We start from the raw sequence: 25,986 nt of genomic DNA on the forward strand, positions 1-25,986 counted from the left end.
CTTCCGCTCCCTTCCTCTCATGTCATCTTCCGTACCACCCGTCTCTTACAGTTGCTCCTTGTGGTCAGTCCTCCACTCCTCCATACGATGGTGCGGCGGTAGAGTAGGGGTTGCACAGTAAATTGAATACCTCCACTGTAGATATGTGAGAGATGCCACGATAAAACGCTTCCGTTTGCCCCCGTGAGCCGTGGAGACGTCATAGTGTTTACCGTCGCAGTTTATGTTGAGAAATGACGATGGAAACTAATTATTAAAACATCCACACTATTAATTTGTGACAAAAGAGCGACGACAAAGGGACAGGTCTGTTGAGGTACATACGTGACCGGATCCCCTGTGGAATGGCCCTTGAGACATTGCAACAATATAAATAATGTGCGGCTGAATCTACTTATTGTATGCCACTGATTCATCATCATCATATATCAGACAGCAGCAGCAGCAGCGCAGCAGCCAGATCATCGTTGTCGTCGTCGACGAGAGGCATACGTGTTTCCCCGTCACGTGGTACTCGCATGTCCCTACAGTCCTCCGCAATTAACTTCTTTGTTTTCCCCTCAACAATCTTTATTGATCAACGATGAGTCTTAATATCAGTTTATGTTGCTATGACGACAGCTCCTAAGTTACATGGCTACCTGTATGCCCTGTGTGGTGATCTCACTGTGTGAGTGAAGGAAAGTACATGGAGCTGTAGTGGGTTCATTGGCTACCCTTGACGTCCCTGTCCTCTTGGGTGGGAGAGGGGTGGGGAGTGGGAGAGAGAGAATTCTTCCTGTTGGACCGGTTTCGGAGGCCGACTGCTAGAGACCTTTATAGTCTCTCGGATTTGCCTCAAAGTTGGTTTTTTCAATATTGTTTTTTGTTTTTATCAACATCAACAAGTAGAAGTAGACTTGCGGGGACAGCATCAGTGATACCAACACGCGAAGTTTCAACTTGAACCCACAGCACACTGTATTTTCAGCACATACCACATTCTTATAACTGACTTTACACCAAGATAAGACTGTCGGTTGTTTATTGTGTCAAACAATACATTCACAAGGAATCCCGCTTCCAATGAACTTCGAACCAAGGTGTTGACGAGGGCCTTGGAAGGCAGACGCACATTTATTTCGGGTGCCATCAACGTTTCTAATGGACACCGGTCCGCCTGAGTGACAAAAGCGGAACGCAGACCCCCCCTGAGCAAGAATCGGGAGGAAAGTGGCTCTGAGACCGCCTGGTCACGTGACCGGCGACATGAAAGAGCGGGTGTGATACCCGGCGCCGTGTGCAGTCCTGCGGGACGCCTCCACGCTTTACAATTCAACACCAGAGTGTCGTCCCTTGATGCGGCTTCTGCCTTTGGTTTCGCCGTCAGATGGCGCCCCGACCTTTGTTGCCAACTGCGTAAGCAGTACATAAACAATAAGAGAGCGGCAAAGGTAACACTCGGTGGAGTAAATCTAGCAGCCAGCGCGGCAGGGCGAGCACTCCCAGCGCCTGTCCTTGTCCTGAAGTCATCAGGTAATGCGTGGTGCGTGGTGCGTGTGTGTGTGCGTCATGAGAGAGGAAATGTATGTGTGTCTGTGTGTGTGTGACTGTAGGAAGTACAGACGTTCTGGTTCGATGACGTGTCAGTGTGGGGTTCACGAGCGCTGGCGTTGTCGATGTCGTGGTCGTTTTCACCCCTCGCCTACCGCAGGCGGCTAAGGTCAGGGATTTGACCCCTGTGAACACAATCCTCCTTGACACTTATCCCATGTAAATCCTCCGCGTTCTCGCCAAGGCAAACAGAAACTAGTCCGACGGCAGGACGTGCGAACATGGGTGACGTCACGCGTGACGTTCCTAGCGGAACCCGCCACCTGGGTGACGTGACCACAGGAACTGCGCAGGTCTGTTGCCCGTCACCCAGCAACTGCTGCTAGTCGTTGGCATGACGAGAACTGGCTAAGCACACCTTCATCACGGTTCTCCCCAATCCATTGGTAGACATTTACTCAACATCCGGGCTCTTGTTGATGTTTATTTAACGTTGGTCCAGAGTGTCGTCACAGGTGGCCACACACGTGGCACTGGTAATGGAGAGGAAAAGACTTGATATTTGTGAGGAGGTCGACAGCGATTTATAGCGAGGTTGGAAACACACACGAACATCAAGGAGAATGAAAGATTAATTTATTTAATTTATTTTATGACAGTTGGGGTGATGCGCGTTCACTCTAAACGACTATGTAGACATTTTGTAAAGCATTTTGTAAACATGTCAACAACACTAGCAGATGGTCACCTGATTAAAGTAATCCCATCGGCAAAGAATTGCTTTTTACTTTTTTATTTCGTTTTTTTTTTTTTTTGATTGATTTGTCTGTTCATTTAATGATTTTTTTGTCTTCTCCCCTCTGGTCAGCATGTCTCTCATCTAGTGTCTCATCTAGTCTCATCTACCTGTAACTCCGAGCCGCCCACCCTCTGTTGCCACTAGCAAAGCTTGTAGGTGAAGCACCGAGTACTTGCCCCACAGAGGATCCTACACTAAGTACACCTCACCCCAGGAGGAGGGTGTAGGGAAGGGTGTAGCCCCCTCCACTTGAATGGTGGCCCCTGTGGAGCGGGTGTCGCCACCCTGACAGCCGGACGTTAGACCTGCATACTGACCGTTACAGATGCACGCAGCCAGGAGGGCGGACGGCCTGACGCCCAGTCACAAGGTTCAGAGAAACAGACACGTCAGCAAATGGTCACGTGCTCCAGTCGACACACTTGACTGATCATGCATGAAAACAGACATAAATGATCACGTGACTGGGTTTTGTGTCAGATTCTGTAACACGTGTTCTCACATTATTCACATCTGTGCGTTTTGTCTGATTTTCTGTCTGCACGTCTCTCAGTACAGCTTTACACCATCACAGAACTCATTTCATGATTTTAGACTGTTGTGACATCACACACATCACACGTACAGCAGCGGCACGAAGATAACTGTGACGACGAAGACGACAATAAGGATCAGAGCACGTGTACCCGGTGTCTTGCCCTGTCTGTCTTCATTAACATTCGGGACCGCGAGTGTCCACGGAGACCGAGAGCCGCAGACGTTTCTGGTGTACGAACCCTCAGCAGCACCGACGCCAGCCCTCAGTCACACCTGACAACCTCCGCCCCTTACCTGCGCCCCTGGACCGTGGCGTGTCACGCCCTTTGTTACGCCCACGTGATTGCTGACATGATGAATGCCATCACACTCGGAGTGGAGGGCCTCCGCCAATCTCTGGAAAACAAATCTTTATTTCACAGCGCCCTCGTCCTCCCTCGTCCTCCCTGGATACGTGTGTGCGTGTGTTTGTGTGTGTGTGTGTGACAACCAGACCCTCGACAAGCAAGCAACCAACCAACACATCGCACTCATGATGTTGTTTGTACCCTGTGTTAGTAGCGGGCGTACAGTAGTCGGTATCCAGACGTTTGGTGGTGTCAGCCTGATGTACACGGAGCCACGCCAGGGTGTTTGCTATGACTAGTCCAGTGGAGAACGTTCCAGACCGCACGCGAGCATGCGCAAGACAACTGTTTTCGCAAACTTTGGAAGCACCCACTCTGCATGTCGTTTGCGCTCCATCACGGGTAGGCGCGGGCCGCCGGTACACCTGACAAAAAGCGATCGGCGCTTGATGAGACGGCGCGACCAAATAAACTTTCTAAAATAGTCGCACACAACCGTTTGTACCAGAACAGCTTCTTCTCCCCCTTTGTTTTTTTCGGGGTGTCGGGTGTTTTGAAGGTTGGTTTTTAGAGAGGTTGAAATCCTCGACATTCTACCGCTTTTTTTGTTTTTATAGCTTCTGTCTCTCTTGGTGCTGTCAGTCTTGTTCACTCTGTCTTCATAGCTTTAGCATCATGCTCTCCTTCATTCTATGCTCACAGTTTCTCTCTTTTTCTCTCTCTCTACTTCTTTCCTCTGTCTACTGTTGTTGTCATTTTAGTGAAAACACCCGCTAAAGGTTTGATGCAGCAGGTAGACAGTGTACAGGTAGACAGTGTACAGGTAGACAAACAATGTACAGGTAGACAGCTACCGTGAATCTTCCCACACGTGCTTCTCCACACTACTGGGAGACTGCGGTCAGTAGGCGACAGTGGACAGAATGTCCCTGGTTCGAGGCCTGCTGCAGCCTGTGGACGAACAGGTCCTCCTTGGCCATCCACACACGTGTCTCTGATTTATCAGAATTCATAGAGTGCTGGGTCCCGCCTCTCACATGCCGGTCTTCAGACCACTCGACTCTCCTCCCTCGTCCCCTGTGATTACTATGCCATGGGACTCGTTACCTTTACCGTCTCCATGGCAACCAAACCCCTTCCGTCCGTCTGTTAGACCGGCCCGATGCTGACAACCTCGTGCTGGGGTCGTGTATTCATGCGCCACTGCGATAGATTACTCTCTCCCGCAAACCCTTGCACACAGGCGCGCCACCACCTCTCGTTACTGTCGTCGCCGATTCCGTCACTTCCGGTGGAGATGTTTCAAGGCATCATTAAGCTGCCTGCGGTTGAAGCCGTGCCTCCTACTCAAGTCGCTGGCGAAAGGATGGAGGAAAGGGATGAAGGAGGAGGTCAGGGGACACCGAGTGGCTATCGATAGCTTAGGGCTGGTTGTCTCCCTTCCCAACCCCACCCTCTCCCTCCTTCTCTCTCTCAGCGAGACACGGGGACGTAGTTGGCGCCGCACTCGGGCTGCTGACTGTGTCAGGGCTGATTGAGTCCATAATTACCTGACAGACAGGTGGAGGCGGAGCCAGACAAGTGGTGAACAACCTGCAGGCGAGGGCTTCCGCCGGCCGCCTAGTAACCGAAGCCTCCGCACTCTGTACCCGTCTCGTACCCATCTTGTACCCGCCTTGTACCCGTCTGTCGGCGCGGAGACAAGCCCCAGCAACAATCGGGACCCACAGGCGCCAAACACCAACCTGTCTGAATTATTTGGCGAAAGGTCTCACCAACCAGTCAGGAGAATATTTTGAACATAAAATCTGGGTTGAGGAGGAGAGTGGAGCTGCTCGCCACAACTCGTCTGAATGGCGGTTAGAGCTGTCGTCAGATAACGGACACGTGTATCGGTGTATCGGTGTATCAGTGTATCGGTGTATCGGTGTATCGGTGAAGTTGTGGGTCAACCATTGTGTGATAGCACGCAACCAGCACTGTGTCTGGAGAGCCATTCTGACACTTTTATTTCTCAATACTTAATGAACTGTCAGTATGTATGTATGGGTAGGTACGTATTGTGTTCGACTGTCTATTTATCTCTGTGAGAGAGAGAGAAAGAAAAAAAATCCCATTGTCTTCAGCTGACACTTAACCTCTCACATTATCTTTCATCTCCCAGGGTCCGCGGCGCCGTGCGAGAAGGAAGGTGAAGAGGTTAAAATCCCTGGCATCACTGATGACCCGTGTATCACCTGTACTTGCCGGGTAAGTAAGCCGCTGATCACAGTATTAATATCATCAATTATCAACTCTGTCATCCACCATCAACCAACCATCAAGACGACCATCAGCATCAGGAGGGACGCCGAAGGAGGTGGGGGAGAGAAACACTGACACATAACATAGTTACCAAAAAATTTTCCAGAGAAAAGGAATAAAGAAGAAAGGACAAGCAAACCAAGACACAACAAGACAAAAACAAAACAACAATGTCAGACAAAATGTAAAACAAAACAATGCGAAATAAACAAAACAGTCTGCAACAGCGAAAAAACTGAGAAGGGCAGATAACCCCGTTAAAGAGAGAGAGACACACAGACACAGAGAGAAACAGAAAGACACAAAAGGCAGAGAGAGAGAAGGAGAGACAGACAGCGAGGTACAGACGGAGACAGACAGACAGACCAATGGCGCGCCTGTACCCGGTTTGTTTGATATCAAGTGCAGTTGGGGCTAAGTGCCCTTTGTGGGTGCTTGTCCTCTCGAGTGGTTGGCTTCTGAGTCGTCCGTTAGTGTGTACCCGCCGTTCTGATGTCGGGTGTTAAATGTTATCTCTCGCGCGCCTCCCCACCCCACCTCCACCCGGTCAACCCCTCCCCCCCCCCACGCATCAGTCCCGTTGTTTGGTCCCACGGGGCTACAGCGACACCCCGAGTACACCCGCAGGCCTCGCATGATGTACTAAAGGACGAACAAGGATGCATAAACCAATATTTGTTTACAATATTTTCAGGACATAAAAACAAACATGTACATCATGCCATCCTTCCTGCCATTGTGTGCCTCCCTCCAGTTTTTCAGACATTTAATATTTTTTTCAGATGTCTGTTCAGGGGATTCCTCCAGTTCTAGTCCAGTTGTAATTCTGATTGCAATCACATTTCCCATGTCGGTATCGCATCACCATCCTCTCACTCTTCTTCCGACAGACTTGTCTCCTCCACAGAATCAGGCGAACTACAGTCCCTCCCTCCTCCCTGTCCAACACTGGGTGGATTTAAGATTCTTGACCGTCTCATCAGTCTCTTGCAGTCTGATGTAATTCATCAACTTCCTGCCTCTTTCTCGTCTTCCTCTGTACCTCGCACGAGGCAGTGGTGTCCATCCTGAGTTCTTCTTACACATCGCTCCAGTCTTCAAACATGGCGACGCCAGCGAAAGGTCGATGGTGTTTGTTTTCTCCTCCTCCCACCTCACTCCCTCTCGTGGGCTCCTGCAGTTTCTCGTCTACACCCGTCAAGTGTAGGGTATCCCCCTACCTCATCTCCCCCGCTCCCTTCCGATATCATCGACTGTCTCGTGACCCCAGCTGCCACGTCCGCCTTCTGCCTTCAGGGACATTGGCTGCCACCAGCTCACCCACCCGCCACCCGGCCACGGCGGCAGATTAGGCGCAGCGACCGCCCACCTCGCCTGATGCTGGGTGAGGATGGCGGCCGTCTAACGGGACTTGAACCTCGGGCTGACCCTCGGCTGAACTGACGTATCGGGTAGTAGTGACGTCACGGCCACGAGCCGCCATCATCGCCGACAACTGATGAGATGACCAGCGGGTGTGGCAACCGCTCAGCATCACCAGTGTGCGTGTGCGACACCTAAATCTCCCTTTGTCCTCACAATTCTCATTTTGCACATATTTTCTCCATTTTTAACGAAAAGTCTACACGTCACGTGATTTCGCTGAATGACTAGCGTCTGTCGTATGTTGGGTGGATATATTTTCTGAGACAGATATCTACTCGTCAGTTGACTTACAGGAGAGTTTATGGCGCCTCGTGAAGACACAAGGGTCCGGACCCTCCCTGCCTCTCCTGACGATGTTGTGAAAATAATGGAGGAGGAGAAGGGAGGAGGGACAGTCTGCCAGACGGTGTGTACGTGTGGCCAGTGGATCGCAAGTAAACACAGAGATATCTGGCTTGAGTAATGAGCCTCAGTCTCCTAATGGTAGGAAATTGCACTTTGACCCCACAGCGGCGCCACCTGTCATCTTTAACGAATGACCCACAGACACCTCAAGTATGCGTGAAAGTATTTTTGTTTAAATCTTACGGCAACTGATGTATTGGGAGGACCCCGGGGTCGTCTGTGTAGGTCTCCTGTGCACGTGACAGTGAAGGAGGAGATCGTCTCGCAGTTCTCCGTCAGTCATCCTCCCCACTGGTCACCTCCTCCCGCCTCGCTCCAAATTTTGACCACTGAATACCACACATACATCCAATATATTTCAGAATAGCATACATCCTTCATCATCATCATCATCGTAGCATCAGTAAGAGTATTTAACATACCCTGGGTGTTTCTAAAGGTTGCTGATGACGTTTACATGTACCCGCATTTCTGGAACTAACCAGTACTGTTACAGCCTCTTTCTAATAATCCTAAGGTTCTGCAAATCCACTGACCCCACTAACACGGTAATCCTCGCAACTTGCTGACCTTCTGACCTCGGGTAGCGAGACAGACCTATCAGACCTATCATCTTTCTCGGATCCTAATCCTCTGAAGGTAAAGGTCGTCCCCTAACCTTTTTCAGGTCATTGGGGATTGAAGGTTGAAGAACTCACTTTCCTGGATCCATGTTTTTGTGTTTGTGAGGGCGTTGCCCATCTTCTCTTACCTTTCTCAACCCTCTTGGAGTCGGGTACCCACTTTCAACAGATGGGTCGACTGGGTGGTGGAGGGTACGTTTGCTGCGATACGCGGGTATCGAACCTCAAGCTCTGTCTTTCCTCACCTTATTTTCTCACATGCATGCACCTCGTCCTCCTCGTCGTCAGCGTTATAATTATCTCAGTCCGCCGTGACTGCTTCCCCTGGTGATGACCTGCAGGTCGGCCACGCCCTCCTGTCCTAACATCAGGCTGTGAGTGAGGACTGGGCGGCGTCAGCCCTGCGACACCCTCATGCGACCGGCCACTGGCTTGTCTGACGGTTGTTGATATTATCCAAATGCAAATACAAACAAAGCAACGAAGACCGTTATTAACGGTGACTGCTAGACTAAGCAGACGTTGGACCCTCGGCGACTCGTCATGTCCACCCACCACCACAACCCCACTCCTCCCCAACAACATCCTCCATATTATCATAAACGATGAGTGATGTGTGCGAGGACATAATCACCAGCGATGACTGTTTAACCTGGGGGGCATCACGTGCCGGCGACCGGAGCCCCCACGTGTTTATTGTCGTCGGGGTACGCGCGGCGTTTGCCTTGCATTCTGACCCCTGACCCCGCGCGGCAGCGACTGCCCCTTTCATCTTCACTGGCGTGGCGACGGGTGGGGTCAGCCAGTCGGACCGAGGGCGGCGGATTACCCAAAGCCCTGTGTACATAAAGCCCAAGTCCTGTGCACATACGGACAAAGCCCGTTGGTCGCCAGCCTCGGATCCGATTTATGGCAGGCGTCACGACGCGCGGCGGGCCGGGGCCCACCCTCAGGCGCCTCCACGTCACGTGACCGCGGGCACTGGCCGCCCGCTCTCGTTCCTCTACGCGCTCTTTGAAACAGGTGGTAGGGCAGATGCCAAAGGGAGAAAAACTTCTTCTTTTCTTGTAGACCTTGTATAAATAACCGCAAATTGTTTACATTTTAGTTTCAGTGCGTGATGCGTGTTCGTCTTGAAATAACTGTCAGTCTTTGATAAGACATCACGTTTGTCGGCACGATTTTTTATTTTTAAAAAAAGTAAATAAGTATTAAAAAAAAAAACACTAGCAGAAAAAGTGTTTAACATATGCACAGTGGAGGTAGGATGAGCTCACAATATTCACAGCCACGAGTGATTCATCACGTGACCATGACTGTCGGACCTTTCCTGAGTAAAACTGTTGCACGAGTTGTCTCCCCCCGAGTCTGATGACGACGGCTTGTCACAACATCCGCCAACATTTTCTTTTGTACTGTCGATGATAGGTCATGTTGAGAGCTTCCGACAATAAACCGCCGCCATTCTGCACTCTGACCCCTGACCCCTGAGACTTGACGTCTGCGACAAGACGAGGGTCCGCCCTGTCTCTCGCAAAAAACACTGGATAAAACAGACCACAGGCGTGTCTCGGTGACAGACGACAGCAAAGATCACTCTTTTACATGGTCTCAGCATTCTCTTTGCTGTCAGATGTGTCTTGTACTGGGAGACCACAGGTTGCTCATTGAGTCACGTGACGTCTGCAGGCCAATCAGATTTAGACTGTGGGACCAGCAAACTTCCAAAACTTTTAAAAACATCTCAGCGACAGTCCTGATCCAGTAAAATCCTTCTGCTTTCTAAATATAAATTTGCTCCACAATGAATAGGAAAAAAGCCAAATTGAAGACGCCAGGAAAGTTCATGAAAACACTTTGTGACCAAACTACTGGCAGGTGACAGCTGGACACGATGTCCGTTGACCATCAAGGTGTTGACTGTTTACACATGACGATGTTTACTTCAACTACGATTTGAAAACGAATAGCATCCATATTGCAGTCGTTGGTAAAACAAAGCTCCTACTCTGCAAAGCACGATCTGATGACTTGTACTCAAGCGGAGGGAGAGAAGATAAAGCATTTCTCATTACAACCCTCTGACCTATCATCACACCCACAATGCATCCGTTGATGCTATCGCCAAATTTATTTCTTTCAAATAGAAATTACCGGCAGTGCCACGCAGCGCTGCAGCAGACGGCGATAAAGTACGAAATCCGGGGAAAGGCCCAGAAGAGGGGCTCGCCAGTCTCCAGTCTGCACCTTGCGCAAACCCCTGTAGGGTGTCGTGGGTGTCGGGCGGCGAGCGATAAAGCGAGCGTTCCGTGGCGAGGGCGCTGACGGACGTGGCGCTCTGCTTGCCGCGATGAGGCTGACGGGAGGGGAGGGGAGGGATGCCGTCAGGAATAGCAGATGCCAGGGATGAAGATGGCGCCACGTGGCAGGCCCTGCCCTCCCTCACCTCCTACAGGCGCAGTGTCGTGTAGAGAGCACCACCTACAAATTCTACTCCACGCCGCACTACCGATGATGAAGCCATGAAGGTGTGTTTTTTACACTCAGGTAGGCGGTGTAACAGTCTTCACCGACCTGTGATGGTGGCAGCTGACGTCACTCAAGTTCCAGGCAGGGGAGATCAGGCTGATGTAGCTCGTCCGTCAAGCGCGCGTGTCTACATCTGATATATCGGAGGAAAACACTGAAATTAGAGGTTTGAGAATGATAGACGAGGTGTGAAGTCAGCACAGAAAAAATATGTATTATCAGTGTGTTGGGATGTGTAGTGACTAAGTGCAGTGATAGACGAGGTGAGAGGTCAGCGCAGTACTTGTAGAAGGGAGTCGTCTGGCTCAAATGAAGATGGTGGAAACGTATCCATTATGGTAAGATAATCACATCTTGTGGGGCCGACAACTCTTTTAGGACAGTGAAGACTACATTTTTAAAATTAAAAAAACTATTAGAAGAATTAATCCATGGTGTAAATCACTGGTAACAATGGAGATCACAAGTCCATCAGACCACGGTGTGACAGATACAAACACAAGATGGTGGTCCTCCTGTCAGGAACATCGCAGGCATTCACTTCAAGCCCTCACCTACTTCATCCGCTCGGGACTAAGAGTTTTGGAGTAGGAGGATGAGGGGGTGAGAAGATGTACATCGATGAACATCCATGTCACAGTTGTCGATATGATGACATCAGTAGAATAATCTAGGTCTTCCTTGCCTTTCACTTTCTCTGTTTATCGAAATTCTTGTCACGTTTCCTAATTTGACTTTCCTTCATTCTTGGTCTGCTTTCGTCAAGCGAACAAACCTGACTCCAAGAGCTACTCTTAGGAAAAATGATGAAAAGATTTTTTTAATTATAAAAAATTTAGTAGCACAATGAAAATGTGTTTGCCGTACTGCCTTCACAGCTGTATATACCCGTTGTTGTCAAGAGACTCGAAGTACAGTAGTTTCTATTAATTCTTTTTAACAACATGTAAATTCTTGAACATGGAAGTAAAAAGTTGTATTAGTTGTGTTAATTATGTATTTAGGTCATGGTGACTAAGATGAACGTGAGGAATCGGTGGGAACGAGGTAGTTTTTTGTACCAAACGACTTCAAAAGTTAGAGAACGAGTTTCAAGTGATAAAGTCCACACACACATCTCCACTGAGAGGACCGACAAGGACCTCCACTCGCCAGGTAAACACCACTCGTGTCCACTCGCCAGGTAAACACCACTTGTGCTGTGACTACAGTCGATGTCCACACACTTCACGGGACCAGGACAACGTGCAGCGCCGTCTGACGGCGGCCACAAGAGCTGGTCCTTCATTAAGGGGAGGCAATGAATATCATCGGTTCTGAAATTACAGTGGACAAATATGACTGCCTCTCGAAGTCGGGTTTAAACAACGACCGGTCCTGTGGATGGCGAGAAAAGAACTCGTGCTTGTCACGAGAGTTTCTACGAGACTTCGTGGCTCGTGGGCCTCCTGGTGAACATCTACTCACGGAGACTGGACTGGAGGGCAATACAAGTGCTTAAAATACCGAGCAAACATCATTATAAATTATAATCTGTGTTATAAATTTATGATTAAACAACGGTAAAGCCAACTTAAGACGAAAGAAGAACGGGGTTCGTCGGTAGAAAAAAAAAGGTAACAGAGGCTGAAGGGGAGGTAACTGGTTGATACATGACTCGAAGTGGGAGACAAATCACCTTGCATCATCATCATCATCTGTTGAAGCACCGGAACTAAACAACAAACCAAGTAAATAAACACCGGAGAGACGCGCATCTTCTCAGAGCACAACTCCGACAGGTGGTCAGCCCCTGGACCCTGAGGGGCAAACAGCTTGGACAGAATGCTGTCCCCGTAATGAGGGTGCGGGCAGAAAGGCCTCACTGTAATGAGGGTGCGGGTAGCCCGACCTCATTGTAATGAGTGAAAGAGCGGTGACGGAGGACTGCTTGCCTGTGCCGCCAGCTTTGCAGCCATATTTAACCTCTAAAGCCGGGTATTGACTCGGGTAAGCCGCCGGTCTGGCGCTGGTTAAGTAGATGGTCCGCGTGTTTGCTCGAGCTTTTGCGAGTACACTGGACTCACCGTGTAAAGCGGCTTTAAGTCATGGCGGCTTCTTCCCCTTCATTCACCCCATCCCCACCCTGTCATCCGCCTCCCACCCGCTGCACGATGCTCAGCCACCACCCACCCGTATATATATATATCATTCTCTCTCTCTTCTAGTGCAATGTGCCTCATGTGTCAATACTTTGGATTTCGGTCGTCATCGACACAAATAAGAATATATATATAGGTCCTCGGGTATGCCCTCCCCTACACTTTCACTTTTGTTTATTCTGTGCCCTCCATCCTCCACTGAAATGATCTCATTCACTAGTCTAGTTATCACTGTTGTCAGTCCTAGGCTGACACTTCAATATTAAGTTTTATAACCTTCAACAAAAAAAAACCAAACAAACAAACAAAAAAAACCATACAGCCAACCAACCAGACGGGAACGTGACACACACGTCATTCGGAGCACGTGACCATCTTCCTTCAGTTTTGTTCAGCCAAATAAAAGTGTGGGTACATACCATGATGTAGCAGCAACCAAAAGTAGCCTAAAGCAAACAATAACATCGACAGTACACAAAGTCAAAACCTTTCGTTGTCAGGTAAAGTTGCTAAAAATAGACGAGCACGCTCACCAGTGTGACGTCACACCGTCTGAAACAGTTTGGATGCAGAAATTACAACAACAACAAAAAAACCCAAACAAATCCTGTCCGATGCATCTGTCAGTCGGCCAGAGCAGCCCACTGTCGTCCACACCTCTGTCTTGCCTCCTACCCACCCTCCTCTGCTCTTTTTTTGTTCTCAATCTCCTCCCTTTTCCGTTGCGCCACGTCTCGTTGAAAGATGGCGTGATTGCATTTCCGCAAGTTGAAATTGTACGCCATCATTTTACTCCTGCCTTTTTGTAGCTTACCTGCTAAGATCCTCAAGCCCCGCCCCTTGACCCCCCTACTGCCGTGGCTTGCTCCAGCACCTCCACTCACCTTTAGCCCCGTAGACACCACGAGTGGGTCAGCTGTTGTTGATTGAGTTTGGTGGCGCCTGCTGTAGTGAGGGGACATAAATCTTACACACTGACGCACAGCGCCGCTCGTCCTGACGCCGTCTGACGCTTGTCAGCAGCAGGACAGGGACAGGGCAGGGGGCAGGACAATGAACAGGACAGGACAGGACAGGGGCCAAGGCAGGGGGCAGAACAGTGGCAGGGCAGGACAGTGAGTAGGACAGGGCATGGACAAGAACAGGACAGACAGGGGGCAGGGGGCTGGACAGGGCAGGACAGGGAACAGGACAGGGGCAGGGCAGGACAGTGAACAGGACAGGGCAAGACAAGGGACAGGACAGGGGGCGCTTCTTCCTCCCTTGATTGTGTCCAATGTGTTCACAGCAGTCACGTGCCTTCGTTCATCCAGCCCAGCTTGACTGCACTTAGTCACTACATATCCCGACACACTGATAAATAATAATTATAATTATTTTATAATTCACTTGTTTGCTTCAACATTTTTTTTTTTCTTTCTGTCTGTGAACATATTTAAGGTCGACACTTCTGTTGCTGCGACAACGTGGACTTTCTTTCTGTGATGGTTTTGCGTTTGTAATTTATTTATTAATTTATACAATGTAGATTGACATTTTATTTGAAGTAAAAGGCCGTTGTCATGGCAATGTTTCACTTTACAAACAGGTTTCATGGTTATGGTATTCTAAGTTGCATGTGTGTGTGTGTGCGCGCAAACTTGCTAAAAAAAAAAAAAGGTGATCACACAAAGAAGTGTTTCTGTAATTTCCATCTGTTCTTCAAAGGTGTTTTGATTCGACATCAGTGAGGTTCAGGTCCCACGTTTGAATCTCGCACAGAAACAACAAGTCCACGACAATCAATGTCGTCAGGCAGTCTGTCTTTTGTTTTAAACGAAATGAGAAAAAGTTTGAGAGGAAAATGCATCCAGGCGCTTAGAAAACATGTATGCACCCACATTAAGTTGTTACCTCGTTAACACTCGTCGGCAAAGTGTGATTCAGGTGTGGATTGCTCTCTTTTCAGAATCTTCAAGTGGAATGCGAGAAGGCGAAATGTGTAAAACTTGAGGGTTGCCACGCCATCTTGTTTGGACTCCCGAACGATAGGTGTTGCGAGCTCTGCAAAGGTACAGTTTGTCTGTCTGTCTGTCTGTCTGTCGGTCTTTCTCTCTGTCTCTTTCGTCTGTCTTTCTGTCGGTCTGTCTGCCTGCCTGCCTGCCTGCCTGCCTGCCTGTCTGTCGGTCTGTCGGTCTGTCTGTCTGTCTGCCTGCCTGCCTGCCTGCCTGCTTGGCCTGTCTGTCTGTCTGTCTGTCTGCCTGCCTGTCTGTCTGTCTGTCTGTCGGTCTGTCTTCATAATTTGCAAGTGGAGTGTGGGTGTTTGCAAACGCTGACTGTTGCAGGCTGCAGACTCAATGGACAGGCCTACAACAGCGGCGACAGCTGGACGACAGCAAGGACCCGTGCAAGCGCCTGCACTGTCGGGTAGGTGACTTTTCGTACGTTCTTCTTCCCAGCAGATCCACCCGTCCACTAGCATCACGTGGTCCTGAGATTTGATGGTCCACCCGCATTCACGAGGCGGAGTTTTGAAACTGAAAGTCACGTGACGAGTGTCACAGACAGTCACACCGTGCTAACACCTTTCCTCATCTTCATTATTGTCATCGTCATCTACACTAAGTGTGTCATAGTTATCATGCCTTGTCCTTTTGATTTCGTTTTTTTTTTCAAACCACAAAATTTCAACAATTTCTATCTCACTCCCCCTCTCACACACACGTATACATACAAACACATGTAAACACATGTAAACACAAATAAACACATGTAAACACATGTAAACACATGTGGTGGCGACAGGTTGTAGGTTTGCTAAAGAGCATGTGAGCTTACGTGAGATTATGGTTGATCCACCCCAGTGTGGGGGGCGTTGTTGACTGTGTGTGTGGTGTGTATATGTGTGAGAGAGACAGAGACAGGCGCTAGGAATGTCGGGACACCAGTCTCGACACGCATCACGAACTGTATGTGTGGTGTGTATATGTGTGTGACTGTTTTTCTGTGTGTGTGTGTAAGAGAGAGAGACAGAGACAGGCGCTAGGAATGCCGGGACACCAGTCTCGACACCGAGGCTCCACACGTGCCCGGCTGTCAGGCTCGTCTGGAGTAGAAGACGTCGCGACTGAGATGTTGACGATGACCCTTGAAGGCATGCACCCACTTCAGCAATAAAGCAGCGATGACAGTGGGGTACGATAGTGATGGCAGCCAACACACATGTACCCGACCTTATCCACGTCGTAGCTGATGACACAATCACAACCACCCTCTACTTTTTTTATTCCCTTATTTTTTTTAATTTGTTTTTGTTTGCTTTAAAGACCTACCTGAGCGCACGGTGAATGTCTGTTCACGATACAGTTTGTAACCGTCTGAAAAATAACAAACATGTAACAAACATGTAACATGCGATGTTGTCACCTGTCAACTCGTGTCGGCACATGATATGAGGATGTTGCTAAGTGACAGATGTTCCGTGAGACTGTGATCATCATCTGATGTAAGGAATCAGAAATCGTGGAGATGTGACGACAGCGACTTCATGAACCAATCGTTAGCTGGTCTCCTACAGCGCCCCCTGGTGTGTGGACCATGATGTACTATTGTACTCCTTCATTGCAGCAAACACTTGGAGGCCTGTCTATGATACACACGTTGTTACCATAGTAACACACTAAACTCATTTGTGCGACTAACACCGCGGTCACCACCAGCAGTCTGTGATCTGTTCACAGTGAAGTATACCGCTCAACAGTCTGTGATCTGTTCACAGTGAAGTATACCGCTCAACAGTCTGTGATCTGTTCACAGTGAAGTATACCGCTCAACAGTCTGTGATCTGTTCACAGTGAAGTATACCGCTCAACAGTCTGTGATCTGTTCACAGTGAAGTATACCGCTCAAATTTATTTATTTATGAAGTTTCGATGCCCAGACACACCGAGGTACCACGGACTCGTTGATGCAGTTTAGTCGCCTCCTCGCCACAGTCCTTGTTCAAATCAGCCCAGGTGAGAATTGCAGGTGAACTATCATTAAGAACAATATGTTGGTGCGAACAGGAAAGCCACGAAAACACCGGGAAATGAGGCAAACAATCACAGGACATGGTGACATGAGAAGGAACTGGTAGTCACGTGATCTGAGGCCTCGCCTATTACAAAAATCCTTGACTTCAAGATGTCCTTTGCCCTTCATCCCTGTCCACTAGATTGTTGTGTTAGTAGTTCGTTGTCGCCGTCGTCAAACTACAGATGTTCAGAGTACCTGGACCTTGACAAGTGCGGGTGTCGGTCTTGCAGTTGTCCGTCTCCACCCGTCAGACTCTATCTCACCTTTCGTCATGATCATCATCGCTCTCTGGTGGAGCAGGGCATGGAGGAAGGGGAGAGGGTTGAGCGGGGATGGAGGAGGGCAAAGGAAGGTGACAAGGGGGGAGAGGGAGACAGACACCGGAGGAGGGTGTCAGGCCATAAAGCCAGTGGATTTTGTTTCATGGAAAATAAAATTCCGCAGTTTTATTATGGCACATTCATCTGTTCTGCCTGCCTGCCTGCACGCCCTCGGTGTGGCTGAGTACCTGCCAGGTATGAGTACAGCCTCGCCACGTATCTGTGTGAGTGTGCGTGTGTGTGTGTGTGCGTGTGTGTGTGTGACAGATAGAGCCAGACAGACAATGTATTACCAGACGTGTATAGTTGCTTACTGTCACGTGTACATAGAGGGCGCTGAGATGTTCCGGTGACGTCACGCGCCCGCCATGACCTACGTCACGTGAACGTTCTAGGTCAGAGCTTACATCACTGGCAAAGGCAGCGGCCGGCCCCTCGGGTCACTCAGTTCATATTTAACCCCGAGACCCAGATGACGACGCCATCTGTTTGCACGTGCTCGTGCCTGACTCCCCACACAGTTCGTGACGACAGCACGAGCGCCCCTCCCCTCCCCTGCACCCTCCCCACTCACACCCTCCCCTCCACTCACTTGTGTTTCCGCCTAGAGACTAGGTGCGTGTTTACCTACTCCTGACCCCACGTCCACCACACGAACTGGAGGAAAACAATGGTGCACTCAGCCCTCGACTGAAGATGCTGGCTGCTCCGCCTGAAGTCAGTTTGGTCACAAGAATGTCACGCGTCCCACTAGTCGAGTAATAATAACAACAACAACAACAAATGTCTTTGGAATAATGTACGAAGGAGGAGAAGTGTGACAGCAGCATGATGTAGTCTCTTGTAGTGAGTGCTACAGGGGGTGCGGGTGATGATGGGGGCACCGGGAGGGATGAGGGTGAGAGGAAGTGGTGCAGTGACCCTAGGGTACGGTGTCTCATCAGTCGTTGACGCACGGGCAGGGAAAGACAACTGTCAGGGGCTTAGCTGATCGTTCGCCAGCCCCTTGTGTCACGTTCGCACCCCGAGAAAAAAACTGAGGGTCGAATCTCCTTCTTAGCTTCTGACCTTTTGTTTATCATTGCAGGCCGGCGTCGTCACTGAGGTGAGGGAGCAGTGCTTCACTCACTGCCATACGCCACTTCCGGTTGAGGGCCGATGTTGCCCCGTTTGCCCAGGTAAAGAACAGGAAGAGAAGAGAGAGTGGAGAAAGGGAGGAGGCTGGGAAAGAAAGGTGGAGGTGATGGTGAAGCTTGTCACGTGTTGTCCGTGTTACTGTCAGTCTGTAGATCATTTTTATCTTTCTTAATTGTTCTCAGTATCAAACCGAGTTGTGTAACCCTGCTTCTGGGTTTATTTTCAAAAACTACAACTCCATCCTGGTGTTTGTACGCTGTGCAACTAAAACCTACTTATGTTCAGATGCAAGCGATTTTGTGTACAATTGTAAAATAATGATTAGCTGCTGAAACATGAGGATACCTGGCTTGTCACACAAACTTTTTTTTTTTTTTTTTTTTTTTTTTGGCAGGTTGCAGGTTTCGAGGTGAGGACTACGCGGAGGGCGAGCGCTTCACCTTGTCGCATGATGTATGTTCTGAGTGTGTTTGCCAGGTAAGTCCGCCCGGCCCCCGGCGTTGGTTTCATCTTGACACGTGACACAAGTCACGCTCCACGCCCCACCGCCAGTCGCCTTCAAAAAAAAAAAAAAAAAAGACGAAAAGAAAGCAAGTGTCGTGACTGGGGTCACGCGGTGTGAAGCGAGGTGATGAAGGCGGAAGTGGCGTCAGTCTGCGACCCACAGGTAAACTCACAGGTAAACTGAGTGGACGTCACGTGACCCTGTGATGACGAGGGTGGCGGTCCTCCTCGCATTCCTCCGGCGCTCCTGATGCTGCACATGTTGTCACAGTGTGTGATGGTGTGGATGTCAGGTGTCACTGTGATGACAGTAGTTAGTATACTTACATACAAATAAACACACGTGTGTGCGTGTACGTGTGTGTAAACATGTGTGCGTGCGTGTTTCTGTCAGTCGTTAACGAGAACTCCATTTAAAAACTAAAAGAATGAAGCGAAATCTCTGTACAACAACGCTAATATAACGGTCACGTGTGTTACAACAAATGTCGGAATATTTGTCAGACTATTCCAGTAAAAAACAAAAATCCGTTGAATGACACAGTGTGCGGTGTACATAAACTGTCAAAGAAAGGTAGTGAGACAGCATCGGTAACAATGATCTCACACATTTCATTCTCACCTTAAAAGACAGACAGAAACGTTGGGGAGTGGAGCTTGACAGGTTCTGTCTCTAATTGTACAGCGCAATATAAGACACTCATCACTCAACATTTGACACTACACCCACTTCAGATACACATATACTTACACTAGGATGTGGAAATGCATTTCCGAGTGAGCAATGTGTCTTCGCCAAAAAGGAAAAAGACAAAAAGGAAAATGTGAAGAGCACAGCAGCTTTAAAACGTGGAGGACCGTTGGAACAATGACAAGAGACAAGCTGGCTGAGGCCATAGAATCACGAAAACCCGAGTTGAGAATGATGGCATGTTAAGCAAGTTAACCGAGAGCTACAAGATGTCACTGTTGTTACATCTACAAAATCCTTATCACGCAAAGTTTTCTTGGATTTTCTTTGGCCTCAGAGGCTGAAGCAACTTCGTATTAAGGACTTGATCTTCGTTAAGTACAAGCTAAATGCTAACAATTTAGAGAACTGAGATAAAGATTATCTAGAATGTTCTCTGTCCACAGAACGGCTCCATCTCCTGCACAAAGCGCGCATGCGCAGTGCTGAACTGCCCGGCATCAGTCATCTTCCAGCCCAAGGGAGAGTGCTGCCCCAAGTGCCGAGGTGAGAACAAAGTGCATCTGTCTGCCCAGGCAGGTTTCTTTTCAATTATTATTTTGCTCCAGCCATCTGTTTCAGCGCCTCGTGTTATGCTTAATGTTCCCAGGTCGATTCTTAGTGTCTGTGACAACTTGGGGTCAAAGGTCTGAAAGCTTTTGGTGACGTCACGTGGGAAATCCCCAGACGCCGGACTGTGGAGCTGGTGCGCCTGCCACCCCGTGTACCCCTCCCTCATTCTGCCCTTCATCTTACTTCTTCAGTCAGATGACTAATTTGTCTTCCTGCTGTCTCACCAACTTTCTTCTCCTTTTTTTTTTTGTCTTTCACTCATGTAGTTTTTTTAAATATTTTTTTTCCTTTGTCCTTGTCTCTTTTTCTCTCCTTTTGTTTTATTGTTGTCTTCAGGAATGAGAAGAATCTTTGATGTGCCTTCCCGTTGTTACTTCGCAAAGCAAGTGTACCGGCGTGGTCAGGTGTTCCACCCAGACACCTGTAGCAGCTGCAGGTGTATGGTGAGTTTCTTTTTAAACGTCTCCGTGTTTACTGCATTGTTGTCACTAAATGTCAGCTGGTCTCACAGTAGCGACAGGGTAGATAAAGAACATTCAAGCTGAGGGTAGGTGTGTGGGCTGTTACCTGAGTTTTGTCTGTTGTGTGATTTATCACCGAGTCACTCACTGCTCTTTTAGCACCTTGTACAGGTGGACTGTACCCGTATGCTAATTGTGAGACAGTAGAGTGTTAACCTTTGACTCCATCCCCGTGTTTGCTTGCAGTCAGGTACCTCCCTGTGTACCCGAGTTTCGTGCCCAGTTATGGACTGTCCACCAGAGGAGCGGACAAAGTCAGAGGACGGGTGCTGCGACACGTGCCCCACCCGACGACTCTGCACGTTCCAGGGCGCACAGCACTCGGTGAGCATCGTGAGCAGCAGCAGCCTCCTCATCGCTGTCTGTAGCTGTGTATAGTTGCTTGGTTAGTCAGGGTGCAGCAGACTTTACAGGGCTAGTTACCTTAACTTGTTGGTGAATTGGTTAGTCAGCTCGCTTGCTCGCAACTTTCTTGTCTGCTGGCGAGCTGCGGATAGGGAGCGTGGTCTGGGGGAGGTGAGGTCAGGAAAGTTAACCGCGACTTTTATACCAAACTGTCGCACCATGTGTCGTCTGCCAGCCCTCGTTTGATGATCAGCTCACGTCATTTTCTATTTTAAGTAACAAAGATTAAAGTCGCTGTTTGCGGGGACTGATGCTTGCAGATATTAAAACAACAAATATTGGTCATTGGTCATAACCTGCTCATTGTCACAACGTGTGTACATCTCTCAAACAAATGTGATGTATCTTTGGTGAATGTCTACCTGGTCCACAAGTTCTCCAAAATATAATTTGTAGACCTTTGTATATGTTTGTATATGTTGGTAGTGATACCCAGTGTGGTCAGCTTCTTTACGACAGAAAGAAATTAATGTGCTCATTGCATGTAACTAATGGAAGTGGTGTGTATGTGTGTGTGTGTTTGTGTGTGTGTGTTTGTGTGTTTGTGTGACTGGCATGCTGGTCTCTCTGTCCTTACCTGCGATGTCTGCACACCTGTGTGAGCAGCACAAGGAGGAATGGCAGCCGTCACCATGCCTGAAGTGCGCATGCGATAACGGTGTGACGTATTGTCAGCGCGAGCGCTGCAGCAACTCCCTCTGGTGTCCAAAGGTAGGTGACGACTGAGTTTTCTTGTCTTGTCTTTTTCTTTTTCTTCTTTTTCTTTCTTCTTATTCATTGCCATTGTGTTTCCTGCCCTCCCTCCCTGTCTGGAGCCTCGCCCACCTGTAAATGAAGGTTGAGTTATGAGGCGTGAGGTCTGCTCACCACCGCAACCTCCATGTTGTTGCTCACCTGCTAGTGTCAGAGCGATTGGAGGGTGTTACCTGGCTGGCTGGCTGCACGAGTGTCAGACAACCTCCACATTACATCAGCTCTTTAGTCTGATAAGTAAGAGGAATGCTAAGAATGCTCGTACACTCACCTTTTGGCCATCAAATCAGTCTTTGAGTTCCTGAGGTTGTCGATGTTGTGCGACTACAGCTGATGCTACCACCACTACAACATCGGGATGTTCTTTGTCTTTCTTTTCTTCTTTCCTCTTTTTTCTTTGTTAGTATTCTGTAGAGAAATATTCTGCTTCGTGGTGACGTGGGGCGCTCCACCGGCGGAATGTTAAACCGTTTGTCACCAGAGAAGATAGAGTGTGGTGGGTTCAGATCCCAGCTCAGGCACGCTGTTCTTTATCTGCATTCTGCCTCTGCTAACGGCTGCATTGCCTTGATATAATTACAAACTCCACATAAATCGCCACATTTTTTTTTAAATCCTTGTGGAGCTGTCGTTACAATGGCGACTGTAGGTTCCTCTGCTGGTGTCACTGGCCTTCTTCCAGAAAATCTTTCTTCCATTCATCATTGACGATGAAGATGCTAAAGAATGCCCGTTTCTCTGCCAACGGACAAAGCGATACCCTCAGCATCTCCCCTGTGAGCTAGCGCGTGTCCCGTGTCACGTGGGGATGTAGGAGGGGCCCCCACCGTGGTTTGGTAATAGTGAGCGGGTAGATCAGCAACTGACCATAGGTGTGGACAGAAATCTACTCGTACACGACATTCCTAGACATGCAGAGCTCCCTGGAAATGAGAAAAGGTATTGCGAAGGAGGATACCCAATATTTCAGTCAAACTGGGCTGAACGAAGCCAAAGAGAGAGCGAGAGAGATGCCACCCACTCAGTTACACACTTGTCCCACCCGGAAGTCATCACTAAGCAGCTCACCCCAGCTCCTCCATTGCCAGGCGCCTGGCCTCTCTCTCGCCTGGCTGGTACCCGAGCTTGGGTGTCTCCTCCCTGGGTGTTGCGCACCTTAATGACTCGGGTACCTCCACTGTGCACCCCATTATCTGGCCACCAACTCCAAAGCCGAGTCGGGTGGAGAATGCTGCGGCCCGCACCTCTCGTCGTATCTCGGTCGCAATCGCTCGTAAATCGGCGACTGATTGCTACTCGCAGGCGACTGCCGGTGGCAGGCTGAAGGATTTACGAGGAGAGGGACAGAGCCTGCGAGCAGTTTTAATCCCCTCCCTGCCTACCCTCGGGTGTTATTCTAACCGAGTCTCGTCCCTCACCTCACTGTTTCCCTCTGTCTTCAATGCAGATGGAGGCATGATGGACGGAAACACAGAAAGAGAGAGATTTGCATATTGTCTAGAGACTGGAGGATGGGACAGAGAGGCACCATGCACCCGCTAGGTGGCTACCCGCTTCTGTTGGTGCCTCCCTCCCACGTGTACCCAGAGGATATTAGATGAAATATGAAAAATGAGACAAGAATGAGATGCTTACACCCTAATTGTTCGCATTGACTAAGGATGAAAGGAAAAATAGCCAAATGACTATAAAATCAGTGAACTGTGAGTGGTTCATTGTTTCTAATAGACAGCTTATGGAAGGTGGCGATCATCCTTGTCTTTCCTCCGCTTGTGTCAAATAGTCTTATACTAGTCGCCTGTCTCGTCACTTCAGTTCTTCCTCTTTATTTCATCAACCAATAGCTTGAGAATGACACCCAGCAAGTGTCACACATTGAAGACGAAGGAAGATAAGAAAGGAAAAGCTGTTTGACCAACAATAACGAGGGCCAAGGTGTGTACAGACGTGTACTATCATCAACTACAACTCTCTCAGACTGGTGACCGACCCATTGATTCAACTCTGACCTCTCGTCTGTGACCTCCAATGCTGGTATCGATGACACAAATCTCGTATCTGGGGTGCGTGGGTGGGTAGGCGGGTGGGTGCGAGAAGTTCTGAATGAAAGTTGGGTGGAGAAGAAGTGTGACGAGGAGCACTCTGTGCACTTACCGAGGACTGGGGTCTGGTGAGCGCGTCACTTGTCAGGACCGGCAACTCTACTGGCGAGAGCGCCGTCTGCCTCGAGAGCTCTTCAGTCCTCTCGTGGCGGCCATGAACGTCACGCGGGATGACGAGCTGCTGCAAAATTAAAAAAGAAAAAAAAACGACCCTGCCTGGCCACCGTATACACGTGAAAGTAGTTAACAAGGACACCTGTTCTTACCTGTTCTCACCTGTCTCCTTCACCTTATGGACGCTCTCGGGTGGAGGAGGCGCATGGGAAAGAGAGAAGAATGAAGGAGTGACACAGGCTCGTACAGTCTGGACAAGAATGAAGGCCGCTAATGTCAACTGTCATTATTTGTTTCTGTTCGAGATTAAATGTCCTCTTGTATTCCTGTTATTTTAAGTGAGGGTCAGGAACAACTCTGGCATGATGGGAAACAGGGGTTTGGACTACGTACTGACATGTACACTCGTGACGTCACTGGCTTGTCCTTTGTGTCAGTCAGTCGTCCCTTGACTCGTAGCTGTCGTTAGAAGAAGAGGGGGGGGGAACACATGGCAGATGACAAGGCCCGCCACTGACATCAGTTTTGGGGGCGAGAGTATGTCCTGCACAGGACGACCAGTCCAGTCTCTCACCTTCATTCATCCACTTCCGGTTTGGTGTCGACTTCCTTGCGAGGTGCATTGAGGGATAGTCTTTATACATGACAACAGGGCTGTGGGGTCTACATGTACCCGGCTGTGGTGAGAAGTAAGCTTCTGTTAGGTACCCAGCAGTACTGTGCCCTTTGACCTCGTGTACAGCGCTTCCATGACTTGGACGAGGCCTTCGTCTCTGTTGCATCTTCTCATCGCGGCCTTACCTTCAGCACCGCCTCCCGTCCGACCTCTTTGTTGTTGTTGTTGTTGTTGTTGTTGTTGTTGTTGTTGTTGTTGTTGATGATGATGCATCACATGACAGAAAATGAGAAATCTATCTTGCTTTGAGTTTAAACCAATCGTTTGTGAAATTATTTTGCACGATGGTAGACTTTTTTTTCTCGCTTGTCGTCTCTTGCTGTATCTAAAGCTGTGGTGTGACACGTGACATGTGACACATGTGATGCTTGGTGCTTGTCTCTCCTCAGGGCTATCAACTTCGTCTGGAGCGAACGCTTGTTGTCCGAAGTGTGTGGAGCGTGAGTATACCTTTGTCTTCTTCTTTCTTCATCAACTTCTGTCTCTCTCACCGAGTTTTTCTGTCTGTCTGTCTGTCTGTCTGTCTGTCTGTCTGTCAGGTATGCAAACATGCTCACTTGCATGTGTGTGTGTTTCTCCATCTTCCTCCCCCTTTCTGTCATTCTGTGACTCACCATGTGCTCTGCCATATTGAGCTTGTACTCACCTGTTCCTCCAATCCCTGACTGCCACCTGCTGTTGCCAGGCGACGCCGTGTGTACAGTGTTCGGCGACCCTCACTACCAAACCTTCGACGGGCGGATGTACAACTTTCAAGGAGGCTGCAAGTACCTGCTGGTCCACGACTTCATCAACAACACCTTCACCATCAAAGTCCGCAACGGCGTTCGCTTCTCCTCGCGCTTCGCGTGGACGCAGATGCTGGCCGTCGTGGTGGGCGGACTGCGCATCAGCCTCCTGCAGAACCTGCGGGTCAAGGTCAATCACCGGCGAGTGACCCTGCCCTACGTCAGTCCCGGCGTCTGTCACATCCGCCGGAAGGGGAAGTCGGTGCGGCTGCGTGCGCAGGCGGGGTTCGAGGTGGTGTGGGACGGCGACAGCTTCCTGGAGGTGACGGTGGCCGCCAAGTTCAAAGGTCGGCTGTGCGGACTGTGCGGCAACTACAACGGACTGCAGTCCGACGACCTGACAGGGAGGGACGGCAAAGTCTACCTGGGAGGCGAGGAGTTTGGCGCCACCTGGCGGACTGGGGGCAGGAGCTCGTGCATGAGTAAGCCTGACCTTGACCTCGGGACGTTGTGCCAGCGGGACGCGCATGCGCTGCAACGGGCGAGTCGCGTGTGCAACGTCTTCTACCAACAGTCCTTCCAGCAGTGTCGCCACCTGGTGCCAGTGGAGCCCTACGTCAGGTGAGCGACAGCAGATCTGACATTCCATCAGTGATGACACGGGGTCAAGTCTGGCGAGGTCATGGACAATACACCGTTCTGTCACCTTCCTGTCTCAAGGCTC

At 49.4% G+C, this 25,986-nt stretch overlaps 1 protein-coding gene across 1 annotated transcript in view; it reads left to right on the plus strand.

The window, feature by feature from the left end:
• Nucleotides 1–25,598, plus strand: part of LOC112576895 (BMP-binding endothelial regulator protein-like) — a 63,743-nt gene extending 38,145 nt beyond the window's left edge. Inside the window, exons 2-10 of the mRNA XM_025259745.1 lie at nucleotides 14,968–15,049; nucleotides 18,107–18,197; nucleotides 18,551–18,633; nucleotides 19,798–19,897; nucleotides 20,300–20,406; nucleotides 20,671–20,808; nucleotides 21,496–21,600; nucleotides 24,924–24,974; nucleotides 25,220–25,598. Coding sequence (XP_025115530.1) covers nucleotides 14,968–15,049; nucleotides 18,107–18,197; nucleotides 18,551–18,633; nucleotides 19,798–19,897; nucleotides 20,300–20,406; nucleotides 20,671–20,808; nucleotides 21,496–21,600; nucleotides 24,924–24,974; nucleotides 25,220–25,471 — 1,009 coding nt within the window. The 3' untranslated portion in view covers nucleotides 25,472–25,598. The remainder of the gene's footprint in view (nucleotides 1–14,967; nucleotides 15,050–18,106; nucleotides 18,198–18,550; nucleotides 18,634–19,797; nucleotides 19,898–20,299; nucleotides 20,407–20,670; nucleotides 20,809–21,495; nucleotides 21,601–24,923; nucleotides 24,975–25,219) is intronic.
• The last annotated feature ends 388 nt before the right edge of the window (nucleotides 25,599–25,986 follow it).

The sequence above is a fragment of the Pomacea canaliculata genome, linkage group LG1 (assembly GCF_003073045.1).
Source record: "Pomacea canaliculata isolate SZHN2017 linkage group LG1, ASM307304v1, whole genome shotgun sequence".
NCBI lineage: Eukaryota > Metazoa > Mollusca > Gastropoda > Architaenioglossa > Ampullariidae > Pomacea > Pomacea canaliculata.